At 24.0% G+C, this 18,681-nt stretch overlaps 1 protein-coding gene across 1 annotated transcript; it reads right to left on the bottom strand.

Annotated features, from left to right (window-relative positions):
- Nucleotides 1-471: 471 nt before the first annotated feature.
- LOC145840765 (spermatocyte protein spe-26-like) lies at nucleotides 472-6,580 on the bottom strand. Its single transcript, XM_082948093.1, has 4 exons — nucleotides 6,346-6,580; nucleotides 4,710-5,615; nucleotides 1,420-1,495; nucleotides 472-592 (listed from the first exon to the last, which is right to left on the bottom strand). Exons 1-4 carry the CDS (start codon nucleotides 6,578-6,580, stop codon nucleotides 472-474), a joined length of 1,338 nt encoding a protein of 445 aa, XP_082804219.1.
- Nucleotides 6,581-18,681: the final 12,101 nt, after the last annotated feature.

Here is an 18,681-nt window from a genome sequence, read left to right as displayed (position 1 = left end):
ACTATTAAAATGAATAATTAATTAAGAAAATAACTAGAACTAAAACAAAAAAAATCAATTATTAGTATAAAACTAAAAAACAGTTATTTTTTTTTGAAGGAAATAATTTGCACTATGATAAACTCCAAGCTTAAAATATGTTTAATAGTTATTAACATTTATAAAAATAAGGTTTAAGGTAATGAAAACTATTTTTGAATTATTTTGCACTTTTATACTAACTTTTACATAAATTTATACAACTTTTTACAATATTAAAACATTCATACAATTAAAAATATTATGAAAACTATTAAAAACATCTTTTAAGAGATTTCTGTATTATATCAAAACAAAAACTAAGTACACTATTTGATTAAAGTTTATGATAACTTACAAAGATCAACTTGTGAGTTACATACATTCTCAAACGAGCTTTAGACATTCAAAAAACTTTCAATAGTATTAAACTACTATCATGTCATGTGTTATTCAGTATTTTTTAGTAAAATACATTGTGTAAGTGCCAAAAATCGCCTGGTTCCTTTCTAGTTCTGGGGCTAATGTTGAAGAGTTAGGACGACCCTCAGCGGCCACTTGTTTGGCTGTTTTTCTTTTAAGGATTTTTGTCATTTGTTTAATATGAATATGGAACAGAGTAAAAAAAGGTAAAATTAGACGACATTAGATAGATCAGAAATAAGAAAGAGAATACGCATACTTTAGTTGTTTAATCGCGACTATCAACACTATTCTAAACGACCTCAGTAAAATTGATTTACCCTCCACTAGATGAAAGATTGGTTTAACAAAAAAAAAAAAACTGTGGTAGATGACTTCTGTATTGTTCTCTTGTCTTTTTATAAACAACATTACTTAAACACGATTAGAAAGTTGAACTTATTAATATCTAACGTTTATTTATTCTTTTTAAAACTAAACTTTGTTAATTAAAAGTTAATATATCACAGAAACTTAAGTTTTTAAAAAAATGTCTTATAATTATTTTTAACACTGAGGTTAGGTACTTATATATTTTTTATTTTGGATATTTAACCTTCCTAAATAGTGACAGGTACTAAATAATCTACATACGTAAATACATTGAGAAAGACAAGAACTAATAAGATTAGATTTCGATACTGATAAGATTAAAGGTATAACTTAAATAACACTTTTGTTTCATACAAATAAAGCACTGTAAGGAAGTAACTCTACTTTATATACGTAAACTTCACCAAACGACAATATCACACTTTCAACAACGTTTTTATATTCCGGAAATTCCTGTATAGTTAGCTTAAACTGGGCAATAAAACAGGTCAAAATGCTTTATAAGTATGATGTCTAAAATATTTTGATTTGGACGAGTTACTTTTAGTTTTAGATGACCGCTTGACTAAGCTTCTCACTTAAAAAAAAATCACAAAATTATTTAACTTCGACTTGACATAACACATGACGTAATAACCAACAAAGCTTCGCAACTCTTTATTAGAAAAAGAAACCCAATACGCTGTTACGTTGTAAATTATTAAACAGTAACATTGACTATTAGGGTATAAAAAATCCTTTCATCATCAAATATAGCGCTTTTTAGCAGAAATAGTTTGAGAGAGTTTGATTTCTCTCGGCAATCCACTTAGTTAACTGGGGAAATTTCCTTTGATTTAATAAAGTAGATATTGAATGGGCAACACTTTTCAAGGCGAAAAAGTGTCATACATTCAAAAAAAGCGGCAGAGATGACTTATATACTTTTTAAGGTGACTGTTTATTTTATGTTTTATGGATAGGACAGTTAAAGGTCATTTTCTTCACAAATGCCTTGACTTAACAAAAGATTTAGAAAAGTTTAGAGCTATGAATTTTAATTAAAAATTTTTTTATTATTTTTTAAGGAAGAATATTAAATTAAATTATACATAAATAAAATTTAAATAATTCTTAACGCTTTTGTTTAAAGCGAGCAAATACTCCTAATAGTTTATTTTATTATTAAAGACATTTCTTTTTTAAGAGTTCACTTTGTTATTGATTAAAGTGAGCATTCGTTGGCTAGATGATAAAGTAACGTCGAAATGTTGTTATTTCTTTCAAAGTAGTACTTTTAGTAACAGAATACCACAAATACTAATAGAAACCAACGTTTAAGTATTACAATATCAAAATATAATCTTATAAATGAAACAATGTTTACATGACATACTTTTATTTGATACATGTAAATCTTCAACACATGTTAAAAGTAATTTATATTTTTGAGTATTAATTAACACTTCGATAATAATTTTTATTCATAATTGTTTACAAAATCATAATTTGTTTATAACTAATTAGTAATTAAATATATTTCTTTTATTACAGTTATAAAAATAACAAGTCTACCTTTATTGCTTAGATAGGCAGTTTAATAGTAATTAAAAAGATCATTTAATGATAATTAAAATAAAGCTGCAAAAAAATTATTTTTTTCATATTTTACAAATGCATGTTGTTTTTATTAAATGCCTAAATTCAGCATCGAATTATTTGTATATTCTAATAGTTTTTAAAATGTACCTCTTAGAAAATTACACATTTACGTTATATTTACAATGCAGGATGTGTTCTCAAAAACTGTTTAATATTAGCATTTTAGTCTACAAATTGAAAATTTCAAAAGCGTGTTTTATTTTTTAATCTAATAGTTCGTGTACCGGCTATTTCTAAAGGATTTTTTTATTTACTTATTTTCTTTCACTTTATTTTTTGCACTACACTCTTAATGCTAATTAAGAATTATAAATTTAATTTTCAGTATTTTTATTTATTTTTGTTGTCATTGGACTGTATAGTTTTAACATATTTAAAAAATAAAATAAATTAAAGTCTTTAAACTTCAATGTTCATTAGCCAAACTTATATGTTTCTTGATATTAGTCATATTTAGTAAGTTAATACTTTATAAATATAACTTTTATTTTGTTTTTTTAGAAGTTTGTTTAAGCTAAATGTGACGTTAGCAATGTAAAACACTACTGCTTGCGAAAATCTTACTTTTATATTTAAAAAGCTCTTAATTAACATCATATAAATTTTCAAACTAAAGTTTAAACGGTGCTAAGCCCCATCCATAACTTTTCTTTCCAATTTTTTAACTAAGTCACTTATGTTTGGAAAGTACTGAATTTATTTTATTATATACTAAACAACTGAATAATGTCAAAATAAAAAAAATATTCAAACAGCAGCTTAACCAATATTCTTCATCAACTAAAATTATAAAATGGAATATAAATAATTTATGATTTACATATCTTAATCAATAATTTGATAGTTAGAGTTAGTTAGTTTCAACTAAAAGCTCAAAATCATGGAACAATATATTGTTTGATTGTTAAACACAAATTATCTTAAGGATTAAAACTGAGAAATGAAATGTATCTTTTACAGAAGAAAAATAAACCTAAAACTGCTTGGATAGGCGTTGAATTTTTAACTTTTAGATTTAATTTTGTGTTGACGTTAATGTCTTACACATATTTTAAGCTCTAAAAGGCTTATTTATAAAGCGTAAAAATATCTTACGTTTAAGGTCCTGATTATTACCCAAGATAATTAATCACGTGGTTAACTAAAATAACTGATAATTAAATTTTAATATTAAACCATTTTCTAGTTTTAAATATTATAAGACTATTTTAAATTTGTTTTTTCTGCCTATGATTTTTTTTTTTAACAAAACTATTTAAGATAAACAATCAAAACAATAAAGATAGGTTATATGGGTTATTATCTTGCGAAAAAAAAAAGCTCAAAATAATTAGTCAAAAACCTGTTGTATAAAAATCTCTTTTTTGCTTATCAAGTCGGATAAAACTTGGATTTTGTTTATATGTTGTTAAAGAAAAAAATACCAACATACTACAAATGAAGTATGAAATTCAAAAGTTTTCTTATCATAAAATAAAATAAATATGTTTAAGCCAATAGTTGCTATTCTTAAACTATGTGTACTACCTACAATCAACAAAATTTATAATTTAAACATAGAAACAATATTATCTTTAAATAAACAATATTATCTTGTATAAAAAGCAAAAAATATGTCGAGTATTTACATTATACAATATATTTATGATAGACAATAAATTTGTATACCTTTTAAAAATAATTTGATAAGGTAAACTTTTAAGTTAAATTACTATCACAAAGAAAAAAAGTTTTCGTATAGAAAAAACTAGCGAACAACAATTGTTTGAAAATTTTATGAACTATACATTAAATCTTAAAAAATACCTGTACTGGCACTAACTTTTTATTAAACTTCAATGTTATCAAACTCTTAAAACTTACAAAAAATTATTTTGTTTTATCAGTTCTACTTCTATCTGTAAAACACGTAAAAAATACATGTCAAAAAATTTAAAGCAAATGAAAATAAACAATGTGTTTGTTCTTTTTTTACTGAGTGTTTTTAATATTTTTCTGAAACGATTTGAAAGGTATTACAACACAAGAAAAAAATCTTATATCTTTCGTTGATTTACAAAATTTAACTGACCATTCATCGTTTTTAAAGTCATATATCATGACTTTACTGTGATTGCTAAATACGAAGATCTTGTTGCCAATTTTAATCACTCCTGAAGGGTCATGTAAACAACGTCTAGAAACTATTGTAAGTTGTTTTAAAAGAGTGAACTTATTAGTAGCTGAATCATAAACTTCACAATTGTATGTATTACTTCCACCAACTACAAACAGTTTGTTTTTTACTGCAACTGATTTGTGGCTATTTCTTCCATTAATCATACTCGGCATGTTTTCCCAGGTGCCTCCAACATGGTCATATGCTTCAACATTGTTGAAACTACTATTATAATACCTTCCACCAGATACAACTATTCTTCCTTCAAATACTGAGGAAGCTGAAAGCATTCTCGCGTTATACATTCCTGATATTTTTTTCCATTTCAGACTTTTCGTATTAAACTCAAAACAAGTTGCTAACTCGTGACTAGTTATAGCAATACCCATACGGCCGCCCATGATATAAACATTATCCATAAAAGAACAAGCAGAAAAAAAATTACGTTCATCTGTCATGTTAGTTACACTCGTCCAAGATTTGTTATCTAGGGAGTATTTTTCAATTAATTTTATAGCATTTCCTTTATAATCAATGCCACCGAAAACATAAACTTCACCTTTAATACAAACTGCAGAAAAATAGCATCTGGCTTCTTTCATGTGTGGCAAGCTATTGACTTCACTAAAATTGTTTGCATAAAATAATTTAACATCATTGGAAACGTTTTTTAGTTCCAAATTTACACCACCGCAAACTAATATGTTAAAACTATTTTGGTTGCAGTACCTGGTTGATTTTAATTGTTGTTTATTATTTAAAACAGCTTCAATTATTTTACTACATTCAGGATGCTTTGATGACACATTGTCTAAAATTTGTTTTATTGCTGGAATTGATAGAAGCGGAAGTCGAACCTTAGACAAAATATCTTTTGCATACTTCCTACGTTCATATACGTCATAACACAACCAGCTATCTACTGCATTGAATACTTGCAGTTCTGAGTCAATGTTTAAACCACTGCTTGAAAGTATCTTTTTGATAATAATAAAGTCTAATTCTAGAAAATTAACAGTGTCAGCAATCATTGGAAAACAGCGCTTTATAAAACTCATGGAAATTCTAATTGAACTTAACAACTTAAAAATGTTTGATAAGTTATACATTACTAAACATTTTTTTATATCAATTTCAGACATCACACATTTCTTTATTTTATCATCGTTAAATTCAATAAGTAAGACTTTATTAAATTTCATTGATGTCACAAGTTCATCCTTCTCCAAAATATAGTTTTCTGTAAAGATATAAAGTTTTATATTTAGAAAACTTTATATAAAATATTGCGTAACATAGAAATTTTAATCAATCTCTCTAGCTTTTACTAAACTTCATTAAATGGGCTATATTACCCCTTATGGTTAGTTTTTTTATCAGGAAAACGACTATTTAAGGGGAAAATAAAATTGATAAGAAACTGTTAAAAACAATTATTTGATACGGGTCAATATTATTTAAAAGATTTTTCCTAGTGGGTGAAAAAGAAAACGAGTTGCAGAAATCATAGTTTAGTCTTACATTGTTTATAAGTGGTAATGAATTACTTAATTTTTAATTTGTAAATATCTAAGTAAAAATGTTATGTTTTGCATTTCAAAACAAGTTACAACTTTGAACCTTAACCTAAATAAAAATAAAGTAAACAACGATACAGATATAAAATTAAAAAAGGAGATACTTGGTTTTTATCTAGATAAAAACCTTGCAATATTTAATTTAAAAATTAAAACCTTGATGTCCAAAGTCTTCGATTTTCTCTAAAATTTTTCTATCAAGTTTTTTGAAAACTTTTTTCTTGTTAAACATAACGAATTCAGGGCAGTTCTGGTTCACAGAATTTGTTAGCGACTTGAACACATTTTTTCTGGCATTTTCAAGTCTTGGTGTCTTTCTCCTAGGTGCTTTTATGCAGCTATTTGCTTTTTTAGCTGGTTTATGAATACTTCTTTTCAGAATTTTTGGCATTTTAAAAGATTTTACTTTTTTAAAAATCTTTAAAAAAAAAATTAATAAGTAGAATTTAATTAAGATTGTTTCACTATATAAAAAGTTAACGATAAAAAATTCAATTGTATAACAAGATTTTCGTAAGATCAATACTATTCAAGAAGTTTAAAGGGCCATAGTTGCAAAAGGGGTAGCCACAAAGCAACAGCATAAAACTTACACTGGATATTCTGGAACTGATGATGTAAATTGACCAAAAAGATTATATGCGATTTTAAAGGTATGTTTTTAAGAAATTAAGCCTGAGGAAGCCGTAGCTTATTTATTTTTATAAAAGTGTGCAAGATTTTTTAGGTGATATTGTGAAGGTAAATAATAACTTTGATAAGTAAAATTTAAACATTAAGGGTAGTTGAGGGTAATGTTAGTCTCAGAGGTAACAGTCATAGTAAATAATAAAAGAAAAACAACTTAAAAATATTATTTTTAAAAATAAGATAACAAAAATAAAATAATGAAAAGTTATTTAATAAAATTACGAAAAAACAATTACATACTGATGGTAAAAGTTAGGGTCTAGTGAAAGTAAAAAATAAAAAAATGAGCTATATAAATTTAAAAAAATCATAAAATTAAAAATTATTTTAAAAAAAGTTGTTCACCGCCAGGAAGGGTTAGGGCTATCAGTGACAGTAAGAATTTAACTAAAAACAAACAAAATTAAAAAAAAGATAAATTAAAAACTTTTTCATCTCGTGCAAAATTGACACTGTTAAAAAGTGTCACAGTGCAAAAATGTACTTGTTTCAAAAGTGACTCTTCGTGTGAACTTGTTTTAATGCAAAAGTGTCCCTAAATGAAAATTTGACACCTACCCATTCTAAGGTTTGACTCTGAAAAAACAACGCTGATGCTTCAGTTAAGTTTACTTAAAATGAACCAAAAAATAAACTTATGTAAAAACAATCTTAAACAATTGAATAAACAAGTTAAAATGTCATGCTTGAGTTCGAGTCGCAGTTTAGCGATTTACATACAAAAATACAGCAGCCACTACCACTAGATTCACACAACACTAAAATTTTGGCAATTGGTGTTTATATAAAAGTTTGAGAAAAATATCTTGGAAAGTACTTAAAGAAAACACTAGTGAAATTTTATCAGAACTAAAGCATTGAATGAAAAGATCTGTGAGACAAGCTCAAACTAACATAAAATTTTATGATCAACAATAAATACCACTATCAAATACAATAGTCAACCTCTAACTAAATATAATATTTACAGAGTTGCGACTATACCTTGAATCCTGTAAAAACCTGGAATTTGTTAATTCAGGCAAAATAATCTTGAACTTGAGAAATTTTAAACAAAAATCACTAAAAAACTTAAAATTTTAAATTGTATTACATACCAAGTAGTAAAATTTCGACTTGACACAAAAAATCTATCATATTTTTGTCGTCATCAAAATTTTTTTACTAATAAACACATTTAAAATAGCTTTTTTAAATGTTCTTATAATACTTAACACAGTATCTAACTTTAAACTTGACTTAAAATTTAAAATGACCAAAAATGTGTACTTTCAAAATTTTTAAAAATTCTTTAAATCTAGTGGCTAGCCTGTACATACAAACAGGCTTGAAACTTTAATTTGAATATTTTTTTAAAAACTAGGACTTGTAAATAATATAAATTGAATTACAAGTATTAGTAGTAACATAACAACACTAGTCAGAATTACTATAAATTAACTTAATTCATGGTGAAATGTGGAGAAAATTGAGAAATGTTTTAAGTTTACTTGTAACTTTACTAACCAAAAAAAAGTATTTTTTTGTTCTAGTTATACTTACTATTTTTAATGATACTTTTATAAAATTTAAAATAAATATGACAAGTTAAAACATGCTTTTAAACTTTATGATGAAAACTAATTAAAATTAAAAGTCCTATTTTGTTGAGATTAACTTTAAATTTAAAGTTTTTCTGCTTATAAAAATTTAGAACTTAAGAAAAATATTTCTTTATAAAATGGTTATTTAATAATAATATATTTACAATTTATTATAAACTTATATGTAACATATAGAATACAAAAAATAAAAAACGTATAATACTTTCTAAATTAAAGTAAATTGTACAAAAGTCAATATAGACCAGGGTTCTCCAAAGTTAGCTAATAAGCATACTTCGGGACTATAAGCAGCAACGGGGCCAATGGGGAGTCTAAGCAGTACAGTAGCCACATAGGGGCCATGAGTTTAAGGGGGCCATAGATTTTTTAATTTCTTTAATTTGGACCTTTTGAAATAATGCCTGGAATCAGACATGTTAAAATGCTAAGAGTTACTATGGTTATTTAACAATGAAGCGTATAAACTTTGGTTTGTTTTAAGTTAGTAATTTCACGCTCGAGTACACAAAGCAGTGCTTTTTAACATGTTTGCCTGGAATATCTTGATTTAAACCAAAGCACAGATTTTTTTTATTTAAATTTCTAAAAAACAAAAAATTACACGTTAGACTTAAATACGGTTTTATACACTTCAATTATATTATTTGAAGTTTTTCTTATTATCAGCACAAGATAATAATTATAAAAAAAAATCATTTAAAACGGAAAGTAAATATATTATAAATTTAACTATATATATGTAATTACTAAAAATGTTTTAAAATAATAACGAAAAGCTTAAGTCAAAGTTGCTAAGGTTTTTTTTTAACTTTTATCAAAAGTTATGTTATAGAATATTTTTTATTTTCTAAAAACTAAGATTGACTTTTTAAAGCTTTAAGCCCAAACCCCAGTTAAGTTATTTTCAAAACTTAAGGCAAAAAAAAAATTAGAATTTGCTGTTATAATAACCTTTATAGAAATTTAAACAACTTTTATATACAAATAACTTTAGGTAAATCTATAACAACCAAAATATCAAATTGAAATTATTTTTTAAGAGTGGTGTGTATGGTTTATTTTAGATCTAAAGCTAACTAAATCTTCTAAATTAAGGTGTTAAAAGTTTAAGAAATCTTAAATAAGTCAGTTTCTAAGTAACAGAAACTTTAAAGAAATTTTAGTAGGTTTAAACTACTACTGCTCTAAATGTGTTTTTTATAAAAAAAAATAAAGTAAACATTTTTCTAGTAATAGAGTTTTTGTGTAAAATTATTTTTTTTTACTTTATATGTAAATAGTTGTTTAAAAAAACATGCTTATCCAGGTTATTTTTCAAGTTTGTCACATTTCAGATTTTACTAGGTTTTTTGCCTAATTTTCTAGAATCCAGATTTTTCAAGGATTACAGGTTTTGTGGCAACACTGCTAATAATAAACAGACACTCTTAATAAACTAAAATTAATATGTCAACTAAATTGCTAGCATAACTAAATAATTAAAATAATAATAATGAAATGTTCTAAAACTAAAACCAGCAGTCTAATTACAAAATTGTTCAATGATATTTACCTAATTTTATATACATTTAGTTGCTTCAAGAAAACAAATTCAAGGGTTGCCAAATATCAAGTTGAGAAAAATTTCCTGACTCTCATGACTTAATCCAGACTTTTTACTAAAATTTTCCTGCCTTTTTTAACTCTTAATTAAAACTTTTTTAAAATACATTATAAAAAACTTAATAATATCTTAAGCTTTAAATCTTATTTTTGACAATTAAATTATCTGTGTATGATTAATGTATTTTCAATAAACAGCTCTACCAGCAAAATATAGTCAAACTTAGCATAAAAGTCGTAAAATAACCTAAAAATTACTTATCTAAAAATTGTAATACTTAAACAAATTATTTACTTAGTTTTCAGTACTACATAAACAATTTAATATAAAATCCTTAAATTTAAAATTAATTAGATATGAATATACTTAAGTAAGTGTAAAAAAGTACGAAATAAGTAAACTATATATATGTTGTATAAAATATTTCCCCTTATCTTTCAGTATAAATTTTGTAACAAATAAATCTACAATTACTTATTTAAAAAACTCAAGTCATTCTACAAAAATTTCAAATAAATTAAATTGTCATGGAATATAGCTCTCTTACAATTTATTATTCAAGTACAAACAATTTAAAATAACATAAGTAGTTATAGTATACACATAAACCTGTTACATAAAATACTAAACTTAGTGCTTAATTTTATAGAACTTAATTGTTTACTTTAACAAAAACACTTTGATTCTAAAGTTATGCTAGAAAAAGTTTTGTATATATTTTAGTTTCACTATGGAAGGGTCCTTGCTAAAAATCATCAATACTAAAAAGCATACAAAATTACCTATTCAAGTAGAGTAGTTGTTCAATACATCAATAGATATATTTTGCAGTTTTATAAAGGACAGGGTTGCTACTTAATTTTTTCAAACTTTCAAAAATTTTTCCAGGTTGTTAATAATAATTATTTTTGGGTCTATTTTTAATTTAAAGTTAAGTTTAAGGTAAGAAACTTTGTTAGAAAGTTTTAAAACGTTTCACAGCTTCTTTAAATGTGGATTTTTGATAAATAAAATTTCTATGATGACAAAAATTTTACCTTTATGAAGGATTTTTTATGTCAAACCAAAATTTATTACTGAACATGTTAAACTTGTTTAAAATTAAACTTTTTTCAAGGTTTCCACGTAAACAGGTAATCTAGAACGGATATTTAATTAATTTATACCTGATGAAGGCATTAGAAATTCAGTAATTTTGTATAGTTAAAGAAAATTTTTGCAATTTTAGCCTGACAGAATAATTTTTCAATTGATATTTACCATTAAAAGTCTTAGGAAAATAAGGAGTTTTGTAAATTTAAACTGACAATATTTAACTTTATTTTTTAAATATAAATAAATTTCCTCACTTTTTTCAAAAACCCTCATTAATTCCTGTTTTTTGTCTATTTTTTTAAATTTTTCCTGACCTAGTGGCAGCCCTGAAATTCACAAAAAACTTTTATCTCTTTTAATACATATAAATAATTTAAGTTGTGGATTATCGTCATCTATCAAAATTATGATTTTATATAAACTCTTTAAGTATTTTAACAAATATTAAGATTTTTTCATTTATTTTCATACACTTTTTTTACTTAAAACAACACAGCTAAAACTAACAATTTTAGCTTATAAACTAATAACAATGGTTGTATTCATTAACTGTTCATTCTTATAAAATTTTAAGAAACAGTAGGCACAACATTTTTATTAAGTACAAGTTAGATATTGATTCAATTTAAACAAAAAAAGCAGTGAGGTATTTAAATATAAAGCTAACTTTCAATTAAATTTATAGGGGCAATATCTAAATAAAGTAATTCATAGCTGTTAACTTTTATTAAACCTTATATAAAAAAGAAATACAAAGATTCTTTATAAAAATAGTCTTTTAATTTTTATTACAAATTAAACGATTGTATTAGGTAGCCAAACAAATCATTAATGACCTAAAATACTAAGTTTACCAACCCCATTACAAGTTCCGCTTGATTGCACTAAAAAGACATTCAATTTTCAAATAACAGCAATACTAACTTAAAATTTGAAGTTGCTGCCACCTGGTCAGAAATAAGTATTAGATAGTTTATACATTTATACATAAATTTTTCAAGCTTCATGCAAACTGTTTTGGATTATTGCATTTTATATAACATTGCTACCAAGCAGGAACAAGTGGATATTTCTCCATGAATTTTCATCTGTCAATATGCAGCACTTGATTTTTTATATGCACCTTACGAAATGCTAGACAACAGTTGCACCAAAGCATGTTTAAACTTTACAGATTTGTTGTTGAGCTACATATCTTACTATGTTACCATTCACTCAGGATGCTGATGGTCATTTGTTACCTTAAGATAGCTCAGGATTTTAAAGTTTTTTGAAAATATCAGTTTCTAAAAATTTTTAATAATTTAAGGATTTTATAATTTTTAGGATGACTAAGGACAGTTTCTAAGACATATGAATTTTACAGTAGTTGCCAAAAGTGTGTTGTAAATCTAGCGGTTGTAGGCGCAATAGCTATAGTTCTATGAAATAATTACTAAACATTCACTCAAGCATAACATTTTAACTAAAAATAGATAAGTTTTAAGTAAACAAAAGTTTAAGAGATCTGAATACAGAATAATGTTAATTTAAAATAAAAATTATTTCCTCAATGTTATTTAAAACTTACTTCAAATTGTTAATATTTACTGCTTATTATACTAATTTAGATATTATGATGAATGTTATTGATTTTAAGTTTTTCACTTATTAAATGTTCAACTAATGTTTAAGTACATATTTTCATATTATACATAGAAAATGTTCTAAAAAAAACTAAACTTCGTAATTTCAACTAGAATACAAAAATCAATACAAATCACAGCTTAGGTTCTATTTTTTGTTATAAAATGCTAATAAAAAATGTTTGGTTAAAATGTACTCAGTAATTGTGATTATTGTTTAAATTAAAATAAGTAGTACAAAACTTAATTGTTAAAATGAAATGTTTTATAAAACAAAAAACTTCTTTAATGAAAAATAAGATACCTTAGTATTTAAAATAGTTTAGTTAAATTTTGAAAACTTAGGCCTAAGTTACTAGTGTTTTGGTTTATATGATTAAGTTTAAAAAAGTTATTTTAATAAAAGACAGAACATCATTAAAAAAAATAAATTGTATAGTTATAATTTTTATAATTTTCAAGCACTTGCAAAACATCAAAATAAAGCCAAGTTTCAAATGTCCAAATATTGTAATTTTTGATAGTTTTGTATAAATAAAACTCAAATAAATTTTATAAAAGTTTGTGTATAAACAAAAAACGTTTAACTTTATTATACAACTTTTACCGTTTTTTCGAAGTGAAAAGTTTTGAACAAATTAAAAATAAAAAAAAACTACTTTTTATACCTAAACTAAAATATTTTTAAAGTAAACTTATGATCAATGTTAATGAGAACTTACATTTTTGAAAACTATTCATATTTTTATCGTCTCTTATATTAAGTTTTTATCTCGTTTCAATTAAATATTAACAATTTTTTTTTGCATTTTTTAAAAAGCCGAACAAAAAGTTAGTATACGAATCTCTACGTATATAATACAAAAACAAAATATCTTTTTACTGGAGCTTAGTTTTAAAAATTAAAAAAATTAGGTTTTTTTAACAAATATGTTAAAGAAGTATTTAAAATTACTATTTGTTAATAAAATCATTTTACTAAATATTATGTTTCAGTGTACCAGTTCACCATGTTTTAAATCTCAACAATAATTATAAGAGCAACATCTTGCTGTATATACATATAGTATTAAATGCGCAATTCATCAATGAAAACAAAAGTGAGAGGTAATTGCTTAATTGCAGATTTATCTTAGAATATAATCTTTGATTAAAGCGAGTGTTTGTTGAAAGTTTATAGCTTTACTGTTATCTTTGTTTGTCGAGTGCAACATCATTTGTTAGGCAAACTAAACTGTATTTGTTTAAATAATAAAGAAGAAAAAACTATTCTATTTATTGTCCTAATTGCTCAATATATTAAATAACACAAGCTCTTGTTGTTTAAAAATATCATTACATAATCATGTAGTTTTTCAAAAATAATTTAAGTAGAATCATGCATAGTTTTATGCTGATATGGTATAAATTAAAGGCATATAAAAGTTTTGGTTTATTTAAAATGTCTGCAATTTAACTGCTTACACTGGTGTGCGTTACACAAATTTTCGCATAAATTCTTAATATTGTTTATTGAATATTTGTAAAATTCTTGATGCAAAACAAAACTTTACAAAAAAAATCATATTTTTTCAATAAGTAATCTAGAAAATTAGAGTTGTTTTTAAAATAAATTTACATAAGTTTAACTTATTAAATCTTTAATATATATTGAAGTATTTATCCGTTGTTTTATAGTAAAACTTCATAACTAACGAACACAGGCTAAATCCACTAATATATATCGAAAAGTTTTAAATAAACAATATTTCTAAAATGTAACAACATTAAACATATATTTTTCTTTTGTTTTGTTAAAATGAAGTTAACGTAACTATTTCTTTAAACAGTTTTTGCATGTTTAAAGTTTTATGTTGATATTAAAAAATAATTAGTAAGTTATATTTTAAATGTAATTTTAATATCTGTGTTTATTACCACAGGTATTTTAAGAAAAGAATCTTTAAATCTTAACAAATTAGTTAAAGTGTACATAAACAGTAAGCTTAAAAGTATTTAAAATTTTTGTATTTTAATTGAAGTTTAAAATCACTAACAGTATCATATAACTGTTTTATTGTAACTAAAGGACTTAAGAAAGTGTAATTATCAATAAATAATATAGTAAAAATTAGTCTAAAAAATATTTTTATACTACTTATTAGTGTTTTTATAAAAATAAGATGCAACTTAAAGAATAAAATCAAAATTCAATGTAAATATTGAGAGTTTGTAAGGACTATTACATTAAAAATAATAGTTATTTAAAATTATATTGCAAACTGACTAACAAAAATTTGTACTAGTATGTTTTGAAATGCATGTTAATTAAAATTTATAAAACTATCGCATTTTTTATACACAAAGTCAGTATTTATAACTGCAATCATCAACATAGTTGACATGTTTCGCACCATCAATAATAGTTAATGAGCTTTACTACAAGATCAACAACAACATCCGGGACATTCCTACGATCGTTTTCGTCCAAAATAGGACTTATCAGGCAGGAATAGTCGCGAGAAACCGCTGTTGTGATCTTAACCAAGCGGGATTAAGTATAAAGTACTGAAGCGACCGTTTGTGGGCAAAATAAAAAAAAGTTCTTATACACAAAATAAATGATTTTCACAAAAAAAAATAATGCTATAGTAATAATGTTATTTCAATATTTCAATTGTAAACAATACTCTTACTAAATAACAAGTTTGTTTTAGTTTTAAAGTACTAACTATAATATTTGTCTTAAAGTAACATAATTGAAAAAAAATTATGAAACGAGAGATCTCTGAACTTTTTTGTTTTTTAAATAAAAGAATTGAGACAGCTTTATTCTACGTTCGTTTTTAACCAACTTTATTTTGTTTGATTCACAATATTAAAAGCTGACCAAATTTTATTTTAAAAAAAGAAAATTAAATCGAAAAATATTGAAAAAAAGTTAATAATAATAAAAATTATTAATATTTTTAGACACGCTACGCGTACTATAAAAGACCAAAATGTTTGAATTTTTCTATGGGCTGGACCCTAGCATCAAGCAAATAGATCCTATAAAATAAAACATATATCTTTTTGGCTGTATCCTTTAGCTACTTATTTCTTTACTTAAAAAAAAAAGTTGTTCGTTAAATCTTGTAAGTCAAAAAAAAGTCTTAAATCTCATCTTAATTTAGTATAGTTTTTATTCAGATAGTTTTATATAGTCAAAAGAAGTTCCATTTAATCAGATTGATATAAATAAAAAATTCAAAATAAAAAAAACATTTCGAAATTATAACAAACTTAAATAAGGTAAATTTTAAAAAGTACATTTTAAGTATAACTTAGTAAACAATTTGTTTTGTTCGAGATAAAATAAACTTATATTTCAATAAAAGAACAATTTTATAAAGTTTTCCTTGTTTGTAAACTAAATCCTGACTAAAAAAATATAAAAAAAACAAAGTTTTACTAATTTAGTTACATATTTACGGTTTAAAAAAATATCGAGTTAGACATTATCGGGTTAGAAGTTATTGGTTTAGACATGATCGAGCTAGATAGCATTTAAAAGAGTCGGGTTAGAAATGATCGGGTTAGAAATGATCGGGTTAGAAGTGATCGGGTTAGAAGTGATCAGGTTAGAAATTATCGGGTTAGAAATGATCTGGTTAGAAGTGATCGGGTTAGATATTAATTGGTCAGAATCATACGCGGGTTAAAATGGTGTACTCCCAATTTTTAAAGTTAAAGTTAACATAAATAAGTTAGTTAGAATAGTTATTTTAAGGCACAAAACAATAAGAGCTGTGTAGTCAACTGATAGTATTAGTTATAGTCTAGGACTTTCTCAGAGTACTTGTAGTTTTTGTAAACTTTAATGTAAAATTCAAGTTACGCAAAAGTTTTCTACATAACTAAAAGGAAAATTGTCTTTTAGTGTCTTAAAAATCTAAAGAAATTAACACCAAAAAAAGTCAATAATGTTGCTTTATGATTTTAATACTACAAATTAACTATAAAAAAAGACTTTTTTTTATCTAACAAAACACCTTAATAAGACCTTAGATTAAATAAAGTTTTAATATTTTTGTACGACTGTTTTGCTAAACTAAAATATAAACATATTTGATTTATTTTAAAGAATATAATTTTTAAGTAAACACGAGATTAATAACTGGATTAGACTGGAATAATTATTAAATTATCTTTAAGACGATTAATTTGTCAATAGCTTTTTTTAATACTAACTTTATAATCTGACAAACTTTATTAGTTTTAGCTTATTTCAAAAAGTTTTAAGTTTTAAATAATGTTTTTTTTTTGTTCTTGACAATTTCTATGAATGTTTTAAATGTAATTAAATACAAGCTTTTAAAATGATTAGGACTTGAAAAGCTCACAAAAATAACAAATTGTTTACTTTAATTAGTGTTATTTTTAAACCGTATATCTTAAAAAAAACTTATATTGTAAGTATATTAAGTTTAAATTTAAATTTGAGGTTCTAATTTATTTAATTTTCTAATTAATTATTTAAGTTGTAACTGAAGATATCTTAAAGGGTGAAATGAAAATCATCATTTAGTTTATAGGTTTTTTAAAACAATAAGTTATTTTGCATGTACTTATAAAAAACGTCATGTTTATTTATTTTATAAACCTAGATATAGTTTATTCGTGTTTATAAGCAAATTTATTTATATATTTACTACTAAGTTTATACGGCAACAGTTTAGTACCTTTTATAACAAAAATATTTTGATAACAAGTATTTAGTTTTAATTTTAATTTTTTTTTTTTTTCAAAAACTATTAATTGACTTTATAACAACAAAAGCTACATTGAGTTTTTATTTTTTCGGTAATTTACATTCGATTAAGGTTTGCTATTTTTCATATAAATATATAGAAACCTACAGAATTAACTCAAATTGAATTGAAAATATTTTTACACTAATGAAATGTGGAAACTTTTGTTTGAAACCAATGTAAAGTTGAAAAAATTAATAATCAAAGCTAGTATATTTTTTCCACTACGAATTTCATTATGAAAATTGGTAATGTCCACCATTTAGCCTTTATTAAAATCGACTATTTTTATTATTTATGCATTTACTTATCTTAATTTTGTACCTTTTTCTAAAAGCTAAACAAATAAAAGGATAATAATTTGTTATATATATTATTTATCAAAACACAAAAAAAAGTTTTAAGTGATTGGTGCGCTACATGAAAATAACTTTTCGGTAAAAGAGTCGTACAAGAATTGGTTCAGTTTATTCAGATCAAGTATGAAATAAAAAATTCTCAACACACAATATTAAAAAATCAAATATTTATAATTTATCGGCTCTTGCAAAATTATATTTATCATTTAAAATCAACAGTTGTTTTTTCAAGAATAAATTTAATTTAGTTTAAAATGAGTTTATACGTTAAAAAAAAGTATTTTATACTAAAGAATAAAATGTTAAGTCTATAAAGAAAATCGAAAATCGTTTTATGTAATGCATCTAAAATTTAAAAACCTATTAATAAATGATGGATATACGTATAAACTAGTTTTAAAACAAATTTTTAAGAAAATTTTATTAATTTCTCATTAAGATAGAACTAACTTGAAGTGCTACAAAACTTTTAATAACTTTTTGGTGTTCTTGCCTCAAATACTTCTAAATAAACTTTACTAACTTGTACCTAGGATTTTGAAAATTCTATTCATTACCTATGATACACGCTAACACTAGATATCATAAAATTTAGAGCAATGTATGAAAGAAAAAAATACAATGTTAAAGGTCTTTTATTACTGAACTTTATTAATATTTTCTAAGACCATTTCACGGGTATTTTAACACAAGAAAAAAACATTATACCTTTTGTGGCTTCACATTTTTTTACTGACCATTTTA

Source organism: Thalia democratica, chromosome 7 (genome assembly GCF_965202585.1).
Source record: "Thalia democratica chromosome 7, ktThaDemo2.hap1.1, whole genome shotgun sequence".
NCBI classification, from domain to species: Eukaryota; Metazoa; Chordata; class Thaliacea; order Salpida; family Salpidae; genus Thalia; species Thalia democratica.
Note: the sequence above shows the minus strand (reverse complement) of the source record. Positions and strands in the feature narration are given on the sequence as shown.